At 41.6% G+C, this 18,840-nt stretch overlaps 1 protein-coding gene across 1 annotated transcript in view; it reads left to right on the forward strand.

The window, feature by feature from the left end:
- Window positions 1-15,707: 15,707 nt before the first annotated feature.
- The window catches only part of LOC140106019 (ovostatin-like), a 65,036-nt gene continuing 61,903 nt past the window's right edge, over window positions 15,708-18,840 (forward strand). The window contains exon 1 of the mRNA XM_072130169.1: window positions 15,708-15,913. Coding sequence (XP_071986270.1) covers window positions 15,843-15,913 — 71 coding nt within the window. The 5' untranslated portion in view covers window positions 15,708-15,842. The remainder of the gene's footprint in view (window positions 15,914-18,840) is intronic.

An 18,840-nucleotide genomic window follows, 5' to 3' on the forward strand; every position in this document is an offset into this window, starting at 1 on the left:
TGTAATAGAGGGGGAAGTGGTGTATGTGTATATGTAATAGGAGGGGAGGTGTTGTATGTATATATGTAATAGGAGGGGAGGTGGTGTATGTGTATATGTAATAGGAGAGGAGGTGGTGTATGAGTATATGTAATAGGAGAGGAGGTGGTGTATGTGTATATGTAATAGGAGGGGAGGTGGTGTATGTGTATATGTAATAGAAGGGGAGGTGGCGTATCTGTTAATGTAATAGGAGGGGAGGTGTTGTATATGCATATTTAAAAGAAGAGGAGGTGGTGTATGTGTATATGTAATAGGAGGGGAGGTGGTGTTTGTTTACATGTAATAGGAAAGAAGGTGGTGTATGTGTATATGTAATAGGAGGGGAGGTGGTGTATGTATATATGTAATAGGAGGGGAGGTGGTGTATGTGTATATGTAATAGGAGGGGAGGTGGTGTATGTGTATATGTAATAGGAGAGGAGGTGGTGTATGTATATATGTAATAGGAGGGGAGGTGGTGTATGTGTATATGTAATAGGAGGGGAGGTGGTGTATGTGTATATGTAATAGGAGGGGAGGTGTTGTATGTATATATGTAATAGGAGGGGAGGTGGTGTATGTGTATATGTAATAGGAGAAGAGGTGGTGTATGTGTATATGTAATAGGAGAGGAGGTGGTGTATGTGTATATGTAATAGGAGGGGAGGTGGTGTATGTGTATATGTAATAGAGGGGAGGTGGCGTATCTGTTAATGTAATAGGAGGGGAGGTGTTGTATATGCATATTTAAAAGAAGGGGAGGTGGTGTATGTGTATATGTAATAGGAGGGGAGGTGGTGTTTGTTTACATGTAATAGGAGAGAAGGTGGTGTATGTATGTAATAGGAGGGGAGGTGGTGTATGTGTATATGTAATAGGAGAGGAGGTGGTGTATGTATATATGTAATAGGAGGGGAGGCGGTGTATGTGTATATGTAATAGGAGGGGAGGTGGTGTATGTGTATATGTAATAGGAGGGGAGGTGGTATATGTGTGAATGTAGTAGCAGGGGAGATGGTGTGTGTATATATGTAATAAGAGAAGAGGTGGTATATGTGTATATGTAATAGGAGGGGAGGTGGTGTACGTGTATATGTAATAGGAGAGGAGGTGGTGTATGTGTATATGTAATAGGAGAGGAGGTGGTGTATGTGTATATGTAATAGGAGAGGAGGTGGTGAATGCATTATATGTAATAGGAGAGGCGGTGGTGTATGTGTATATGTAATAGGAGAGGAGGTGGTGAATGCATATATGTAATTGGAGAGGAGGTGGTGTATGTGTATATGTAATAGGAGGTGAGGTGGTGTATGTATATAGGTAATAGGAGAGGAGGTGGTGTATGTATATATGTAATAGGAGGGGAGGTGGTGTATGTGTACATGTAATAGGAGAGGAGGTGGTGTATGTGTATATGTAATAGGAGAGGAGGTGGTGTATGTGTATATGTAATAAGAGGGGAGGTGGTGTATGTGTATATGTAATAGGGGAGGAGGTGGTGTATGTGTATATGTAATAGGAGGGGAGGTGGTGTATGTGTATATGTAATAGGAGGGGAGGTGGTGTATGTATAAATGTAATAGAGGGGGAAGTGGTGTATGTGTATATGTAATAGGAGGGGAGGTGTTGTTTGTTTACATGTAATAGGAGAGAAGGTGGTGTATGTATGTAATAGGAGGGGAGGTGGTGTATGTGTATATGTAATAGGAGGGGAGGTGTTGTATGTATATATGTAATAGGAGGGGAGGTGGTGTATGTGTATATGTAATAGGAGAGGAGGTGGTGTATGTGTATATGTAATAGGAGAGGAGGTGGTGTATGTGTATATGTAATAGGAGAGGAGGTGGTGTATGTGTATATGTAATAGGAGGGGAGGTGGTGTATGTGTATATGTAATAGGAGGGGAGGTGGTGTATGTGTATATGTAATAGGAGAGGAGGTGGTGTATGTGTATATGTAATAGGAGGGGAGGTGGTGTATGTGTATATGTAATAGAAGGGGAGGTGGCGTATCTGTTAATGTAATAGGAGGGGAGGTGTTGTATATGCATATTTAAAAGAAGGGGAGGTGGTGTATGTGTATATGTAATAGGAGGGGAGGTGGTGTTTGTTTATATGTAATAGGAGGGGAGGTGGTGTATGTGTATATGTAATAGGAGGGGAGGTGGTGTATGTGTATATGTAATAGGAGGGGAGGTGGTATATGTGTGAATGTAGTAGCAGGGGAGATGGTGTGTGTATATATGTAAAAAGAGAAGAGGTGGTATATGTGTATATGTAATAGGAGGGGAGGTGGTGTACGTGTATATGTAATAGGAGAGGAGGTGGTGTATGTGTATATGTAATAGGAGAGGAGGTGGTGTATGTGTATATGTAATAGGAGAGGAGGTGGTGAATGCATATATGTAATAGGAGAGGAGGTGGTGTATGTGTATATGTAATAGGAGAGGAGGTGGTGAATGCATATATGTAATTATAGAGGAGGTGGTGTATGTGTATAATGTAATAGGAGGTGAGGTGGTGTATGTATATAGGTAATAGGAGAGGAGGTGGTGTATGTATATATGTAATAGGAGGGGAGGTGGTGTATGTGTAAATGTAATAGGAGAGGAGGTGGTGTATGTGTATATGTAATAGGAGAGGAGGTGGTGTATGTGTATATGTAATAAGAGGGGAGGTGGTGTATGTGTATATGTAATAGGAGAGGAGGTGGTGTATGTGTATATGTAATAGGAGGGGAGGTGGTGTATGTGTATATGTAATAGGAGGGGAGGTGGTGTATGTATAAATGTAATAGAGGGGGAAGTGGTGTATGTGTATATGTAATAGGAGAGGAGTGTTGTATGTGTATATATAGATAGAGAGGAGGTGGTGTATGTATATATGTAATAGGAGGGGAGGTGGTGTATGTGTATATGTAATAGGAGGGGAGGTGGTGTATGTGTATAGTAATAGGAGGGGAGGTGTTGTACGTGTATATGTAATAGGAGAGGAGGTGGTGTATGTGTATATGTAATAGGAGAGGAGTGGTGTATGTGTATATGTAATAGGAGAGGAGGTGGTGAATGCATATATGTAATAGGAGAGGAGGTGGTGTATGTGTATATGTAATAGGAGAGGAGGTGGTGAATGCATATATGTAATTAGAGAGGAGGTGGTGTATGTGTATATGTAATAGGAGGTGAGGTGTGTATGTATATAGGTAATAGGAGAGGAGGTGGTGTATGTATATATGTAATAGGAGGGAGGTGGTGTATGTGTACATGTAATAGGAGAGGAGGTGGTGTATGTGTATATGTAATAGGAGAGGAGGTGGTGTATGTGTATATGTAATAAGAGGGGAGGTGGTGTATGTGTATATGTAATAGGAGAGGAGGTGTTGAATAGAGGGAGGAGGTGTATGTGTATATGTATAGGAGGGGAGTTGTTGTATGTATATATGTAATAGGAGGGTAGGTGGTGTATGTGTATATGTAATAGAGAGGAGGTGGTGTATGAGTCTATGTAATAGGAGAGGAGGTGTGTATTGTACATGTAATAGGAGAGGAGGTGGTGTATGTGTATGTGTAATAGGAGGGGAGGTGGTGTATGTGTATATGTAATAGAAGGGGAGGTGGCGTATCTGTTAATGAAATAGGAGGGGAGGTGTTGTATATGCATATTTAAAAGAAGGGGAGGTGGTGTATGTGTATATGTAATAGGAGGAGTTGTGTTTGTTTACATGTAATAGGAGAGAGGTGGTGTATGTATGTAATAGGAGGGGAGGTGGTGTATGTGTATATGTAATAGGAGAGGAGGTGGTGTATGTATATATGTAATAGGAGGGGAGGTGGTGTATGTGTATATGTAATAGGAGGGGAGGTGGTGTATGTGTATATGTAATAGGAGGGGAGGTGTTGTATGTATATATGTAATAGGAGGGGAGGTGGTGTATGTGTATATGTAATAGGAGAGGAGGTGGTGTATGTGTATATGTAATAGGAGAGGAGGTGGTGTATGTGTATATGTAATAGGAGGGGAGGTGGTGTATGTGTATATGTAATAGAAGGGGAAGTGGCGTATCTGTTAATGTAATAGGAGGGGAGGTGTTGTATATGCATATTTAAAAGAAGGGGAGGTGGTGTATGTGTATATGTAATAGGAGGGGAGGTGGTGTTTGTTTACATGTAATAGGAGAGAAGGTGGTGTATGTATGTAATAGGAGGGGAGGTGGTGTATGTGTATATGTAATAGGAGAGGAGGTGGTGTATGTATATATGTAATAGGAGGGGAGGTGGTGTATGTGTATATGTAATAGGAGGGGAGGTGGTGTATGTGTGAATGTAGTAGCAGGGGAGATGGTGTGTGTATATATGTAATAAGGGAAGAGGTGGTATATGTGTATTTGTAATAGGAGGGGAGGTGGTGTACGTGTATATGTAATAGGAGAGGAGGTGGTGTATGTGTATATGTAATAGGAGAGGAGGTGGTGAATGCATATATGTAATAGGAGAGGAGGTGGTGTATGTGTATATGTAATAGGAGAGGAGGTGGTGAATGCATATATGTAATAGGAGAGGAGGTGGTGTATGTGTATATGTAATAGGAGAGGAGGTGGTGTATGTGTATATGTAATAGGAGGTGAGGTGGTGTATGTATATAGGTAATAGGAGAGAAGGTGGTGTATGTATATATGTAATAGGAGAGTAGGTGGTGTATGTGTACATGTAATAGGAGAGGAGGTGGTGTATGTGTATATGTAATAGGAGAGGAGGTGGTGTATGTGTATATGTAATAAGAGGGGAGGTGGTGTATGTGTATATGTAATAGGAGAGGAGGTGGTGTATGTATAAATGTAATAGAGGGGGTAGTGGTGTATGTGTATATGTAATAGGAGGGGAGGTGTTGTATGTATATATGTAATAGGAGGGGAGGTGGTGTATGTGTATATGTAATAGGAGAGGAGGTGGTGTATGTGTATATGTAATAGGAGGGGAGGTGGTGTATGTGTATATGTAATAGGAGGTGAGGTGGTGTATGTGTATATGTAATAGGAGAGGGGGTGGTGTATGTGTATATGTAATAGGAGGGGAGGTGGTGTATGTATATATGTAATAGGAGGGGAGGTGGTGTATGTGTATATGTAATAGGAGAGGAGGTGGTGTATGTGTATATGTAATAGGAGGTGAGGTGGTGTATGTGTATATGTAATAGGAGAGGAGGTGGTGTATGTGTATATGTAATAGGAGGGGAGGTGGTGTATGTATATATGTAATAGGAGGGGAGGTGGTGTATGTGTATATGTAATAGGAGAGGAGGTGGTGTATGTGTATATGTAATAGGAGGGGAGGTGGTGTATGTGTATATGTAATAGGAGAGGAGGTGCTGTATGTGTATATGTAATAGGAGAGGAGGTGGTGTATATGTATATGTAATAGGAGAGGAGGTGCTGTGTGTATATATGTAATAGGAGGGGAGGTGGTGTATGTGTATATGTAACAGGAGTTGAGGTGGTGTATGTGTATATGTAATAGGAGGGGAGGTGGTGTATGTGTATATGTAATAGGAGAGGAGGTGGTGTATGTATATATGTAATAGGAGGGGAGGTGGTGTATGTGTATATGTAATAGAAGGGGAGGTGGCGTATCTGTTAATGTAATAGGAGGGGAGGTGTTGTATATGCATATTTAAAAAAAGGGGAGGTGGTGTATGTGTATATGTAATAGGAGGGGAGGTGGTGTTTGTTTACATGTAATAGGAGAGAAGGTGGTGTATGTATGTAATAGGAGGGGAGGTGGTGTATGTGTATATGTAATAGGAGAGGAGGTGGTGTATGTATATATGTAATAGGAGGGGAGGTGGTGTATGTGTATATGTAATAGGAGAGGAGGTGGTGTATGTGTATATGTAATAGGAGGGGAGGTGGTGTATGTGTATATGTAATAGGAGGGGAGGTGGTATATGTGTGAATGTAGTAGCAGGGGAGATGGTGTGTGTATATATGTAATAAGAGAAGAGGTGGTATATGTGTATATGTAATAGGAGGGGAGGTGGTGTACGTGTATATGAAATAGGAGAGGAGGTGGTGTATGTGTATATGTAATAGGAGAGGAGGTGGTGTATGTGTATATGTAATAGGAGAGGAGGTGGTGTATGTGCATATGTAATAGGAGAGGAGGTGGTGTATGTGTATATGTAATAGGAGAGGAGGTGGTGTATGTATATATGTAACAGGAGTTGAGGGGGTGTATGTGTATATGTAATAGGAGGGGAGGTGGTGTATGTGTATATGTAATAGGAGAGGAGGTGGTGTATGTGTATATGTAATAGGAGGGGAGGTGGTGTACGTGTATATGTAATAGGAGAGGAGGTGGTGTATGTGTATATGTAATAGGAGAGGAGGTGGTGTATGTGTATATGTAATAGGAGAGGAGGTGGTGTATGTGTATATGTAATAGGAGGGGAGGTGGTGTACGTGTATATGTAATAGGAGAGGAGGTGGTGTATGTGTATATGTAATAGGAGAGGAGGTGGTGTATGTGCATATGTAATAGGAGAGGAGGTGGTGTATGTGTATATATGTAATAGGAGAGGAGGTGTTGTATGTGTATATGTAATAGGAGGGCAGGTGGTGTATGTGTACATGTAATAGGAGGTGAGGTGATGTTTGTGTACACGTTATAAGAGAGAAGGTGGTGTATGTATATATGTAATAGGAGGGGAGGTGGTGTACGTGTACATGTAATAGGAGAGGAGGTGGTGTATGTGTATATGTAATAGGAGGTGAGGTGGTGTATGTGTATATGTAATAGGAGAGGGGGTGGTGTATGTGTATATGTAATAGGAGGGGAGGTGGTGTATGTATATATGTAATAGGAGGGGAGGTGGTGTATGTGTATATGTAATAGGAGAGGAGGTGGTGTATGTGTATATGTAATAGGAGGTGAGGTGGTGTATGTGTATATGTAATAGGAGAGGAGGTGGTGTATGTGTATATGTAATAGGAGGGGAGGTGGTGTATGTATATATGTAATAGGAGGGGAGGTGGTGTATGTGTATATGTAATAGGAGAGGAGGTGGTGTATGTGTATATGTAATAGGAGGGGAGGTGGTGTATGTGTATATGTAATAGGAGAGGAGGTGCTGTATGTATATATGTAATAGGAGGGATGGTGGTGTATGTGTATATGTAATAGGAGAGGAGGTGGTGTATATGTATATGTAATAGGAGAGGAGGTGCTGTGTGTATATATGTAATAGGAGGGGAGGTGGTGTATGTGTATATGTAACAGGAGTTGAGGTGGTGTATGTGTATATGTAATAGGAGGGGAGGTGGTGTATGTGTATATGTAATAGGAGAGGAGGTGGTGTATGTATATATGTAATAGGAGGGGAGGTGGTGTATGTGTATATGTAATAGAAGGGGAGGTGGCGTATCTGTTAATGTAATAGGAGGGGAGGTGTTGTATATGCATATTTAAAAAAAGGGGAGGTGGTGTATGTGTATATGTAATAGGAGGGGAGGTGGTGTTTGTTTACATGTAATAGGAGAGAAGGTGGTGTATGTATGTAATAGGAGGGGAGGTGGTGTATGTGTATATGTAATAGGAGAGGAGGTGGTGTATGTATATATGTAATAGGAGGGGAGGTGGTGTATGTGTATATGTAATAGGAGAGGAGGTGGTGTATGTGTATATGTAATAGGAGGGGAGGTGGTGTATGTGTATATGTAATAGGAGGGGAGGTGGTATATGTGTGAATGTAGTAGCAGGGGAGATGGTGTGTGTATATATGTAATAAGAGAAGAGGTGGTATATGTGTATATGTAATAGGAGGGGAGGTGGTGTACGTGTATATGAAATAGGAGAGGAGGTGGTGTATGTGTATATGTAATAGGAGAGGAGGTGGTGTATGTGTATATGTAATAGGAGAGGAGGTGGTGTATGTGCATATGTAATAGGAGAGGAGGTGGTGTATGTGTATATGTAATAGGAGAGGAGGTGGTGTATGTATATATGTAACAGGAGTTGAGGGGGTGTATGTGTATATGTAATAGGAGGGGAGGTGGTGTATGTGTATATGTAATAGGAGAGGAGGTGGTGTATGTGTATATGTAATAGGAGGGGAGGTGGTGTACGTGTATATGTAATAGGAGAGGAGGTGGTGTATGTGTATATGTAATAGGAGAGGAGGTGGTGTATGTGTATATGTAATAGGAGAGGAGGTGGTGTACGTGTATATGTAATAGGAGAGGAGGTGGTGTATGTGTATATGTAATAGGAGAGGAGGTGGTGTATGTGCATATGTAATAGGAGAGGAGGTGGTGTATGTGTATATATGTAATAGGAGAGGAGGTGTTGTATGTGTATATGTAATAGGAGGGCAGGTGGTGTATGTGTACATGTAATAGGAGGTGAGGTGATGTTTGTGTACACGTTATAAGAGAGAAGGTGGTGTATGTATATATGTAATAGGAGGGGAGGTGGTGTACGTGTACATGTAATAGGAGAGGAGGTGGTGTATGTGTATATGTAATAGGAGAGGAGGTGGTGTATGTGTATATGTAATAGGAGAGGAGGTGGTGTATGTGTATATGTAATAGGAGAGGAGGTGGTGTATGTGCATATATGTAATAGGAGAGGAGGTGTTGTATGTGTATATGTAATAGGAGGGCAGGTGGTGTATGTGTACATGTAATAGGAGGTGAGGTGATGTTTGTGTACACGTTATAAGAGAGAAGGTGGTGTATGTATATATGTAATAGGAGGGGAGGTGGTGTATGTGTATATGTAATTGAAGAGGAGGTGGTGTCTGTGTATATATGTAATAGGGGAGGAGGTGGTGTCTGTGTATATATGTAATAGGAGAGGAGGTGGTGTTTGTGTATGTATGTAATAGGAGAGGAGGTGGTGTATGTGTATATGTAATAGGAGCGGAGGTGGTGTATGTGTATATGTAATTGAAGAGGAGGGGGTGTATCTTTATTTGTAATGGGAGAGGATTTGGTGTATGTATATATGTAATAGGAGGGGAGGTGGTGTATGTGTATATATGTAATAGGAGAGGAGGTGGTGTATGTGTATATGTATTAGGAATGGCGGTGGTGTATGTTTATATGTAATAGGAGAGGAGGTGATGTATGTGTATATATGTAATAGGAGAGGAGGTGGTGTATGTGTATATGTAATGGGAGAGGAGGTGGTGTATGTATATATGTAATAGGAGGGGAGGTGGTGTATGTGTATATGTAATAGGAGGGGAGGTGGTGTATGAGTATATGTAATAGGAGAGGAGGTGGTGTATGTGTATATGTAATGGGAGAGGAGGTGGTGTATGTATATAGGTAATAGGAGAGGAGGTGGTGTATGTGTATATGTAATAGGAGGGGAGGTGGTGTATGAGTATATGTAATAGGAGAGGAGCTGGTGTATGTGTATATGTAATAAGAGGGGAGGTGGTGTATGTGTATATGTAATAGAAGGGGAGGTGTTGTATGTGTATATGTAATAGGAGGGGAGGTGTTGTATGTGTATATGTAATAGGAGGGGAGGTGGTGTATGAGTATATGTAATAGGAGAGGAGCTGGTGTATGTGTATATGTAATAAGAGGGGAGGTGGTGTATGTGTATATATGTAATAGGACGGGAGGTGGTGTATGTATATATGTAATAGGAGAGGAGGTGGTGTATGTGTATATGTAATAGGAGAGGAGGTGGTGTATGTGTATATGTAATAGGAGGGGAGGTGTTGTATGTGTATATGTAATAGGAGGGGAGGTGGTGTATGTGTATATGTAATAGGAGAGGAGGTGGTGTATGTGTATATGTAATAGGAGAGGAGGTGGTGTATGTGTATATGTAATAGGAGGGGAGGTGGTGTATGTGTATATGTAATAGGAGAGGAGGTGGTGTATGTGTATATGTAAAAGGAGGGGAGGCGGTGTATGTGATTCACACCTTCAGTGCTGCAACAGATACCAATCCCAGAAACTGAGTCAGGAGACCCTAATCCAGAGCTGCAACTTCCACAGTTTGGACACAGCTCCATCTCAGCTATCCCAGCCTGCATCTACTACCTGGCTGGTGCCTCTTTCCTGAGGACCACTCTTCGTGACCACTCCAGTAACCAGAATCCAATGTTAATCGTGTGGGGGCCATTTCCTCATATCCAGAGAGTTGTGATCAATGATTCCTACTCTCTATTCTGTGTTTGGCCCACTACTATTTAATATATTTATTAATGATATAGAGGTAGGAATTAATAGCAATGTGTGAAATGATAAGGGTTATGGAGGGGAAATTAAATCAACTAGATTTATTTAGTCTATAAAAGAGACGACTACGAGGGGACATGATTAATTTATATAAATATATGAATGGTCCATACAAAAAATATGGTGGAAAGTTTTTCCAGATTAAATCAAATCAAAAGACGAGGGGGCACTGTCTCCGCCTGGAGAAAACAAGGTTTAAACACCAGAGGCAACAGGGCTTCTTTACTGTGAGAACAGTCAATCTGTGGAATAGCCGAGCTCAGGCGCTGCTCACAGCAGGGACAGCAGAGAGCTTCAAGAAGGGTCTAGATGCCTTTTTACACCTAAATAATATTGACAATTATGTTATTTAGAATTGTTTCCCCTAAATCCCTTCCTCATCCAATTCCTTCCCTTCCTTGGTTGAACTTGATGGATAAGTGTCTTTTTTCAACTGTATAAACTATGATCTTATCGGCCTGATAGTACAAACTGGATCAGAGAAAGACATAAAAGATCCTCCACCAAGTGTCCCCATAAGAGCCATTTATGCTTTTGCAAAGAGACCAAGTTGACTTTATGATGGTGTTCCTGGGTGGGTCGGTTGCAGAGTCCTGGGCTGGCAAATTTTCCTAATGTTGAGATCAAAATTGTGCACAAGGTCAAGACTGGGTCTTCACCTGCAGTTGTTTGGCTTGATAAAGACACCGTTTCAGCATTAAAATACCTTGCCTTATATCCCAACAATGAAAGGCTTTCCAGCTCACCCAACAGCCATCACCCATCTCCTAAACCGGTGGAACCCTATTTCCTCTCACACTCTTTTGGACTCCATATTGTTGCACACTCATCGATTCATTGTGGGATGTCATAAAAACTGTACAACTAATTTGGATATGTGCCAGTAGTCACAGGGATGTTCTCTTATTTCTATACTGCTCTGTAGTGCATTAGGGGCTTCATTCCTTGCCTATAGGGAGATATGTGCATTTCAAATTTGTAAACTTGCCAAAAGAATTGGGAGAGCAAAAAAGATGTTCATCTGAAAATGGGAGATCCCCATAAATTTTAGAAGAGAAAAAAGAAGCCCCGCACTCTTCTTGAGAGGTAAATATTCTTTGCTTATTTCCTCTTTTTTATTCTCGTATTTACAAAAAATGTTCTCAAATGAAAAAGCCTTACTAGTTTCAAACTCCATCTGTGCATTGAAAATGTGCAATTGCATGTTTTTTGGAAACTAACAATTCATCTGTGACTAGTGTATGGGGCCATGATTTCTATTGATGTGCCTTGTGGTTACAGGGACAATAGTAAAAGTGATTTATTTGCAAATGTACTCATTACTAGCTGTAGATCCTGGCGTTGCCCAGGATAGTAAATAACTGCTCTCACCTATAACAAAATAGAATCAGTTAACAAAAAATATTTTATATCTATCTATGTATCTATTACTCTCCCTGCCTGTCTCTCACTCACTCTCCCTGCCTGTCTCTCACTCACTCTCCCTTCCAGTCTCTCTCTCACTCACTCTCCCTTTTAGTCTCTCACTCTCCCTGCCTGTCTCTCACTCACTCTCCCTTCCAGTCTCTCACGCACTCTCCCTTCCAGTCTCTCACTCACTCTCCCTTCCAGTCTCTCACTCTCCCTTTCAGTCTCTCACTCTTTCTGCCTGTCTCTCTATCACTCACTCTTACTTTCCCTGCCTGTCTCACTCTCCCTGTCTGTTTCTCACTCTCCCTGTCTGTCTCTCTGTCACTCACTTTTTTTTTTAAATCAGATAATTTTTATTTGATTTTGAACACAAACAAACAATTGTACATGTATTACATTTTCCACAGTATAAATCACTGTATAAGGAGAATATGAGAATATTGCAGTATTTATACAGCATCATCTTACAACTCAGATCGTCACAAGGTGTTGCAATAGTATACATTACTAGTTGCTAAATACAGTTACCAATAGTGTGAATTAACTGAAACAGTCCCTCCACCCCCCCCCCCCCCCGCCCCAGAGTCAGCTCCCGAAAATTTGACCCACGACTATTTGACCTGTAGTGCCCTCTATGTGGCTAGCGATAGTTGGTACTGCAGGCTTGCTCTAAGTTGAGTTAGTGGACGCGATGGCAATCCCGGAACATCCATCCAATTTTATGGAAGTAATGTTGTGGCACCCATACCGGGGCATTATGCAGGACATATAGAAGCTGCGGCATTAAGACCATTTTATCAGGTTCCCCCTTCCTACTGGGGACAAGGGCAGCTTACACCACGTCTCTATTCTGGTTAAAAAGCGAGAAATCAAGGGATCTAAGTTGTCCTTTATATAGTCTTTTGGTCGGCCAGTCACCACCACTCCCAAGTATTTAAGCTTGGTCGCCACTTGTAATGGACCTAGTGTTTGGGGGTCGCCCGGGATTGGGTCCAGGGGAAGTATAACGGATTTATTCCAGTTGATGTTAAACCCTGAGTATTCTCCAAAGGTCCTAATAATGTTCATGGTGCTGCTTAGGGATCTATCTGTATCTCCCAGATATACCAGGAGATCATCGGCATAGAGAGACACCCGCTCTTGTACCTCCCCTCCCCTGAAGCCCTGTAAGTCTGGGGTAGATCTAGGAATGCTCTGTCACTCACTTACTTTCACTCACTGTCCCTGCCTTTCTCTCACTCTCCCTGCCTGTCTCTCTCACCCACTTGCTCACTCTCTCCCTGTCTGTCTCTCTATCACTCACTCAGTGAGTCTCTCTGCCTGTCTCCCACTTTCCATGCCCATCTCTCTGTCACTCACTCATGCTTCCTGTCTGTCTCTCTAGCAGTCCCTCAGTCTCCTGCCTCTTTCTCTGTCACACATTCACTCTCCCTGCCTGTCTCTCACTCACTCTCTCTCCCTGCCTTTCTCTCCGTCACTCACTCTCTCTGCCTGTCTCTATGTTACTCACTCTACCTGCCTGTCTCTCTGTCACTCACTCTCCCTACATTTCTTTCACACTCCCTGTCGGTCACTCTGTCTCTCCCTCTCCCTGCCTGTCTCTCTGTCTCTCATTCACACTCAATGACTGTCTTTCTATCACTTACTCATTGAGTCTCTCCACCTGTCGCTCGCTCTTCATGCCCATCTCTCTGTCACTCACTCATGCTTCCTGTCTGTCTCTCACTCTCCCTGCCTTTCTCTCTCTCTTTCTCTGCCTGTCTCTCTGTCACTCACTGTCCCTGCCTGTCTTTTTGTCTCTCACTCTCCCTACCTGTCTCTCTGTCTCTATCCCTATCCATATTACCTCACATGTAAGCATCTTATACTCATTGCCAATCACAGCTCAGAGCTCATATTAATGACCTATGACAGGACAGCAGACAATCACGGATCAGCTTCCAACTGCTGCAGCAGCAGCAGCAGAAAATGTCTCCTGTATATGATTGTTACTAAGTGTATTTTGGAAAGTGTGAGGTTAAAATTTCGGCTCAAAACTGAGTCTGTCATTCCCTGAGTCACAGAGAGGGCTGGTGCAAAATTTGGTGATTGTAAATGCAATGGTGCAGATTCCTTTAGTGGACATACATACAGTAAATACACACATACATCTGTACATACACTCAGATTTATCAAGTTGCCTAAGAGTAAGAATGTGCCTAGTTGCCCATTGCAACCAATTACAGCTCAGCTTTCATTTTATCAGTGTTCATGAATATTTTAAAGAGGTGCTGTAATTGGTTGTCAAGGGCAACTTAAACAATCTTACTCTTACGCACCTTGATACATCTGCCCCATACACTCATCTTTATAAATTAGTTTTATATTTATTATCCAAAAGTATAAAATACAAAATGAGATGGGTCTACCTTCCAATCTATCTGGTGTTCACTGTTGTAAACGGAAAATGTCATGGCAAAATGTAATAAATATGATCTGACTTTAAAAAAACATCTATCAATGAGTCAGCAGGTGGTAACATACACGCTTAAGGGGGATGTGACACTATAGTTGTATAGGATGTACTGAAATTTAATATACACCTGTTCCATGCACCTCTTGTGAATGTTACTAGAGCCCCTTAGTGCACTCTTCTCAGACTGTTACACTGTCTCCCTCTCCCCCTGCTCCTCCTCCCTCTTTCTGATGTAATGACACACAGTGGGAGGGGGGGGGGGGAGTGCTCCTGCACAGTGTAACAGCCTGTTAAACTAAAGCAAGGAGGGGCTCTGGTAACGATTAACAGAGCCCTTTTGGCTTATTAGCATTATTTTAAGGAAGGAGGCCATAGATAACAAATATTAGAAGATACCACAGTCACGGTGTCTGGACTTTTGAGTATGTGTCCCTGGTTTATCATGATGGATTTTCATGGTAGATTTCCTTCTATGCCATAATTTGCAGTAAAGTGAAGTAAGGGAGGCCATGACACTATGGGGATTGCATTATTCTCCAAAGCATTGTGGGAGACCAGGGAACCTTCCATGATATTTACCATGTGAGTCATATGATTCTGCAGCAGATCTGAGACCTTTTGTAGGGACCCTAGCTAGCCCTTTCACCTTCTTACCTTTTTACTACACACCTGGGCAAGCAGAAGGGTAGGGGCAAGTAGGGTGTACTGTGTGATACTCGGGACCGAATGCACTTTATATGCAAAATTATTCAGAATTTATTGGGCAAGTCCATGGTGCTCTGGAAGTTTTATCTTTGATCAGTAACTATATTAAAGTATGTGGACACATGCTCCTGATTTGATCTGTTTGACTCCTACCTGATCTGCATGTCTCCTGACCTGGTTGTCCTCTGCATACAGTAACAGGGCCGGCGCCAGCACTGGGCATACCTGGGTAAGTGCCTGGGGCCCAGAGCTGTTGGGGGGGGGCACCACATAAGGCTGTACATAAGAAACCCAAGGGGGGGGTGAGGGGAACTTATATAAAATTACCATGAGGGGACTGTTTAGTAAGATAAACTAGGGAATATTTTAGGGAACAGGGGACTGTTTTAGCTTCTGAATTGCCACGTGAGTTCACTGCAAAAGGGCCTACTGATGCTTGATCACCCAAGGGTCTACTGGAACCTGTCACCCAAGGTCCTACTTGAACCTGTCACCCAAGGGCCTACTGGAACCTGTCACCCAAGGGCCTACTGGAACCTGTCACCCAAGGGCCTACTGGAACCTGGAGCTGACCCTGCACAGTACTATACATGCTTGGCTGAAAATAGCAACTTTGGCTTAAGACCAATATAGAGCAATACCACACCCCTATGAATCTCCAATCCATGCCATCCTATCCTATTATATAATATGAATATATGAATCATAATAATATAATAGACTTATTACCATATGCCAATAATAACCACCTTGAACGGCATCCAATTAGCAATAACAAAAGGAATGTGGGAATCATGAAGCTTCCTCATTCTTTATGCAAATTTTTGTTCTTAGTTGGTTCCTCATTACATAACAAGTAGAACAACGATCTAATGTCTATTTATTGGCAGGAGAAACTTGTCTCCATGAGTATCCTTGAATCTGGTGCGTTTAGAGAAACTGCAGTATAAAAGAAGAGTTATCCATAAGGCTCGTCTCCAGGAGATCCCTGCCCGTCACAATGCGGTGGAAAAGTCATTCACTGTGGATTTCCCTACTAGGACTCATCGTTGGTGCCAAATCAAGTTATGGGTTAGTAAGTCATGGGTTAAAGGAAGATATTTTATTACCAACTGAGATGCTACTTATTCTATGCTAAATTGTCCAAGTAATTTAAGTATTCTCAGAGCTAACAATGGAAATTGTGTGTCCACTGTCATCACAATCCCTTGATGTTTGTGTTCATTGGTTGTCTGTATAGCATATTCTGACAAGTATGACATTCTGACAAGTATGATATTCTGACAAGTATGATATTCTGACAAGTATGACATTCTGACAAGTATGATATTCTGACAAGTAGGATATTCTGACAAGTATGATATTCTGACAAGTATGAAGCAGTTATACATCACATGAATATAACATCAACATCACTTTCGACAGGTACATATCTCAGATTTCTGAATGCTTTTTTCATCTGTATACTCTGCCTTTCATATAGCTCACCGCCTTATGGTATATGCTCTATGGTATATATCTGTTCATTACCTTTGTATTACATGCGTGTCTGTTACTTTCTGTAACATTTGTCCCTTTTATGTCTGATGTTTTAATGTTCATCTTTGCCCTTGAAATCTTTTTGTTTTTCTCTTTTTAGAAATTGACCTACATGTAAAAAGTCCCCTAGATTAGGAAAATTCAGATGTCCTCCAGCACTCCAGAGACAAGATTTTAAAAACTCATCATGTTAAAAAACCGCATACATCCAATTTTCTCGAAGCTTGCCTGCTTGTGTGATAGAAGGTCTTCCTTATAGAAAGATTTCTTCCTACACTGTTCAGAACTCCTGGCATTTTTCCGCAGCACCTTTAGGGTATAGGTATTACTACAAGCTATTCACTAATAGCAACAGATTTTTTGGAGCTGAAAGCTCTAAAGAGACAGGATCTTCAAGTTCTTGCTGGATTGTGGTGTAAATGCAAATAATAGCTTAAGGCATTTTGTTCAGAGTGAACTAGAAAAGTAATTTTTCAGATTTCTACTTTTCCCTAATAAGAGCAGCCTCTGCTCCCTAACTAAGTGCCCTGAAAAGGGCAATCACTGATTTGTGAGAAGCCCCTGCCTGACCCCTTATCTGACTGACCCTACAAGGAGTAGCAATTTCTTCCTAGCTCTGTCTGCTGTTTGTTATGACATCTTCACATTTGATCCTACACTTATACTTCAGAGTTAAATGTTGAGCCTGGCCAATTACAGGCAAGCCTACAGGGGACATTCCTGAGGTTGCTAAGGGTCTGCAAGCTGCTTGATTGTGTGCTCAGTAGTCAATCAAGCAGCTCGACATGATATCCCCAAACATTTCTAATTTAGTAGGGACTCAGCTTGTGCTGTCCACTCACAACTAGTCATCTTCCAAAATTGCCTTCTAGATTAGTTGGTTTTCTGAAAAAGGTCTATGGTTTAAAATGGAGTTGAAGTCTGTATTCAGAGGGGGTTCGGAAACTGACAATATTTGGACCATCCTTGGATTAAATTATAAAGATTGTGTAATGGATGTACTGGGAATAGAAAGACAGACATGGACAGTGAGTCCTAGAACTGAAGCCACCAGATGGTCCCCACCTACATTCTCGAAAGCCAACCTAGGTGGTGGCTTGTAACTGGGGGATGCTTAATACTAAGTAAAGACAACCGAAGGAGGGCAAGACAAATGAATACAAAAGTCACCAGAGCCAAGTCAGAATTCTATAGGACATCAAAATACCAAATTGATTAGGGAAAACCAAGAATGTTAGCTTGGTCAAGTGTGGACTATAAGAAGCACTAAGGAAAGGTTCCCAGAATATCAGAATCCTGGTCCAAACCCCGATAGGGTAAAGATTCTGTCCATCACACAACCAAAAGCCTCCTATAAGTCTCTCCGGCAGGGGCGTAACTTGAGGGGGTGCAGAGGTTGCGGTCGCACCTGGGCCCAAGAGGTTGAGGGGGCCCTTATGGTGTCACTTTCCCATATGAGGAGACTATTACTATAAACCATATGCAGAAAAAGGTAAAAAGACACTCACGTTCCCTGGCTGGTCCAGAAATTGAAATCCACAATGGAGGTGCTCCCACGGTGTCTGGCAAATAGAGGCAATCTGAGAGTATGCAAAGGAAGACCGGAGCACTTGAATAAAATCCAACGTAATTTTATTGCAAATCCATTCTAAAATTCAGCACAGGTATTGTGCATAGATCGGTGTAGGTACATGAGCAGACAGACCTACGCTTTTCAGCTCAACTTCGAGCCTTAATCATGGTATGGCACAGATTAGTTAAAAACAGATTTTTATGAACCTTAACACACCTGAATAATTAGCAGTTTTACACATCATATCCGGTTTTGTTCGTAAAGCCACATCTTGTACTCTTTTTTTTTTAAACAACAATTTTTTATTTTGTCTCTGCATAGTTTACAAATAAATAGTCATAGAATCTAAAAAGTTTCACAGTATTATCCGACGGATACATAGTTGACAAATTTCACAATAATGTATCAAATATATGCAAAGACAAACTTTTTCATTTTTCTAAAACCAGTGAATAAAACAAATTCAGCCTGTGGCTCCAGCCTTCCACCTCATCCTCCGGCTTCCGGGACCCCAGGCTTATAACACCCCCCCCCCCCTCTCCAGGTGATCTCTTTCCCTAACCTCTATACTCCAAAGCTCCAAGTCTTCCTTTCAGCTGTTGAGTATTGTACCATGTGGTGTATTGAAAGGTTTTCATAAGTGATTGTATCTCTGCTTCCGTATAATATCTTAAAATAAACTCCTTCCATTTTTTAAAGAACTTTTCCGAATCCCTTTCTTTATGTCTCTCCGTTTCTATTTTATCATATACTAGAAGCTGTTTCAGGGTGCTAATCACCTCCGGTATGTCAGGGATGGTCGACACTAACCAGTGACGCAAAATACACTTCTTAGCTACCAATATAGTTATATGTACCAGCCTTTTGTCTACTATGCATGTTTCCT

This window comes from Engystomops pustulosus, chromosome 11 (assembly GCF_040894005.1).
Source record: "Engystomops pustulosus chromosome 11, aEngPut4.maternal, whole genome shotgun sequence".
NCBI lineage: Eukaryota > Metazoa > Chordata > Amphibia > Anura > Leptodactylidae > Engystomops > Engystomops pustulosus.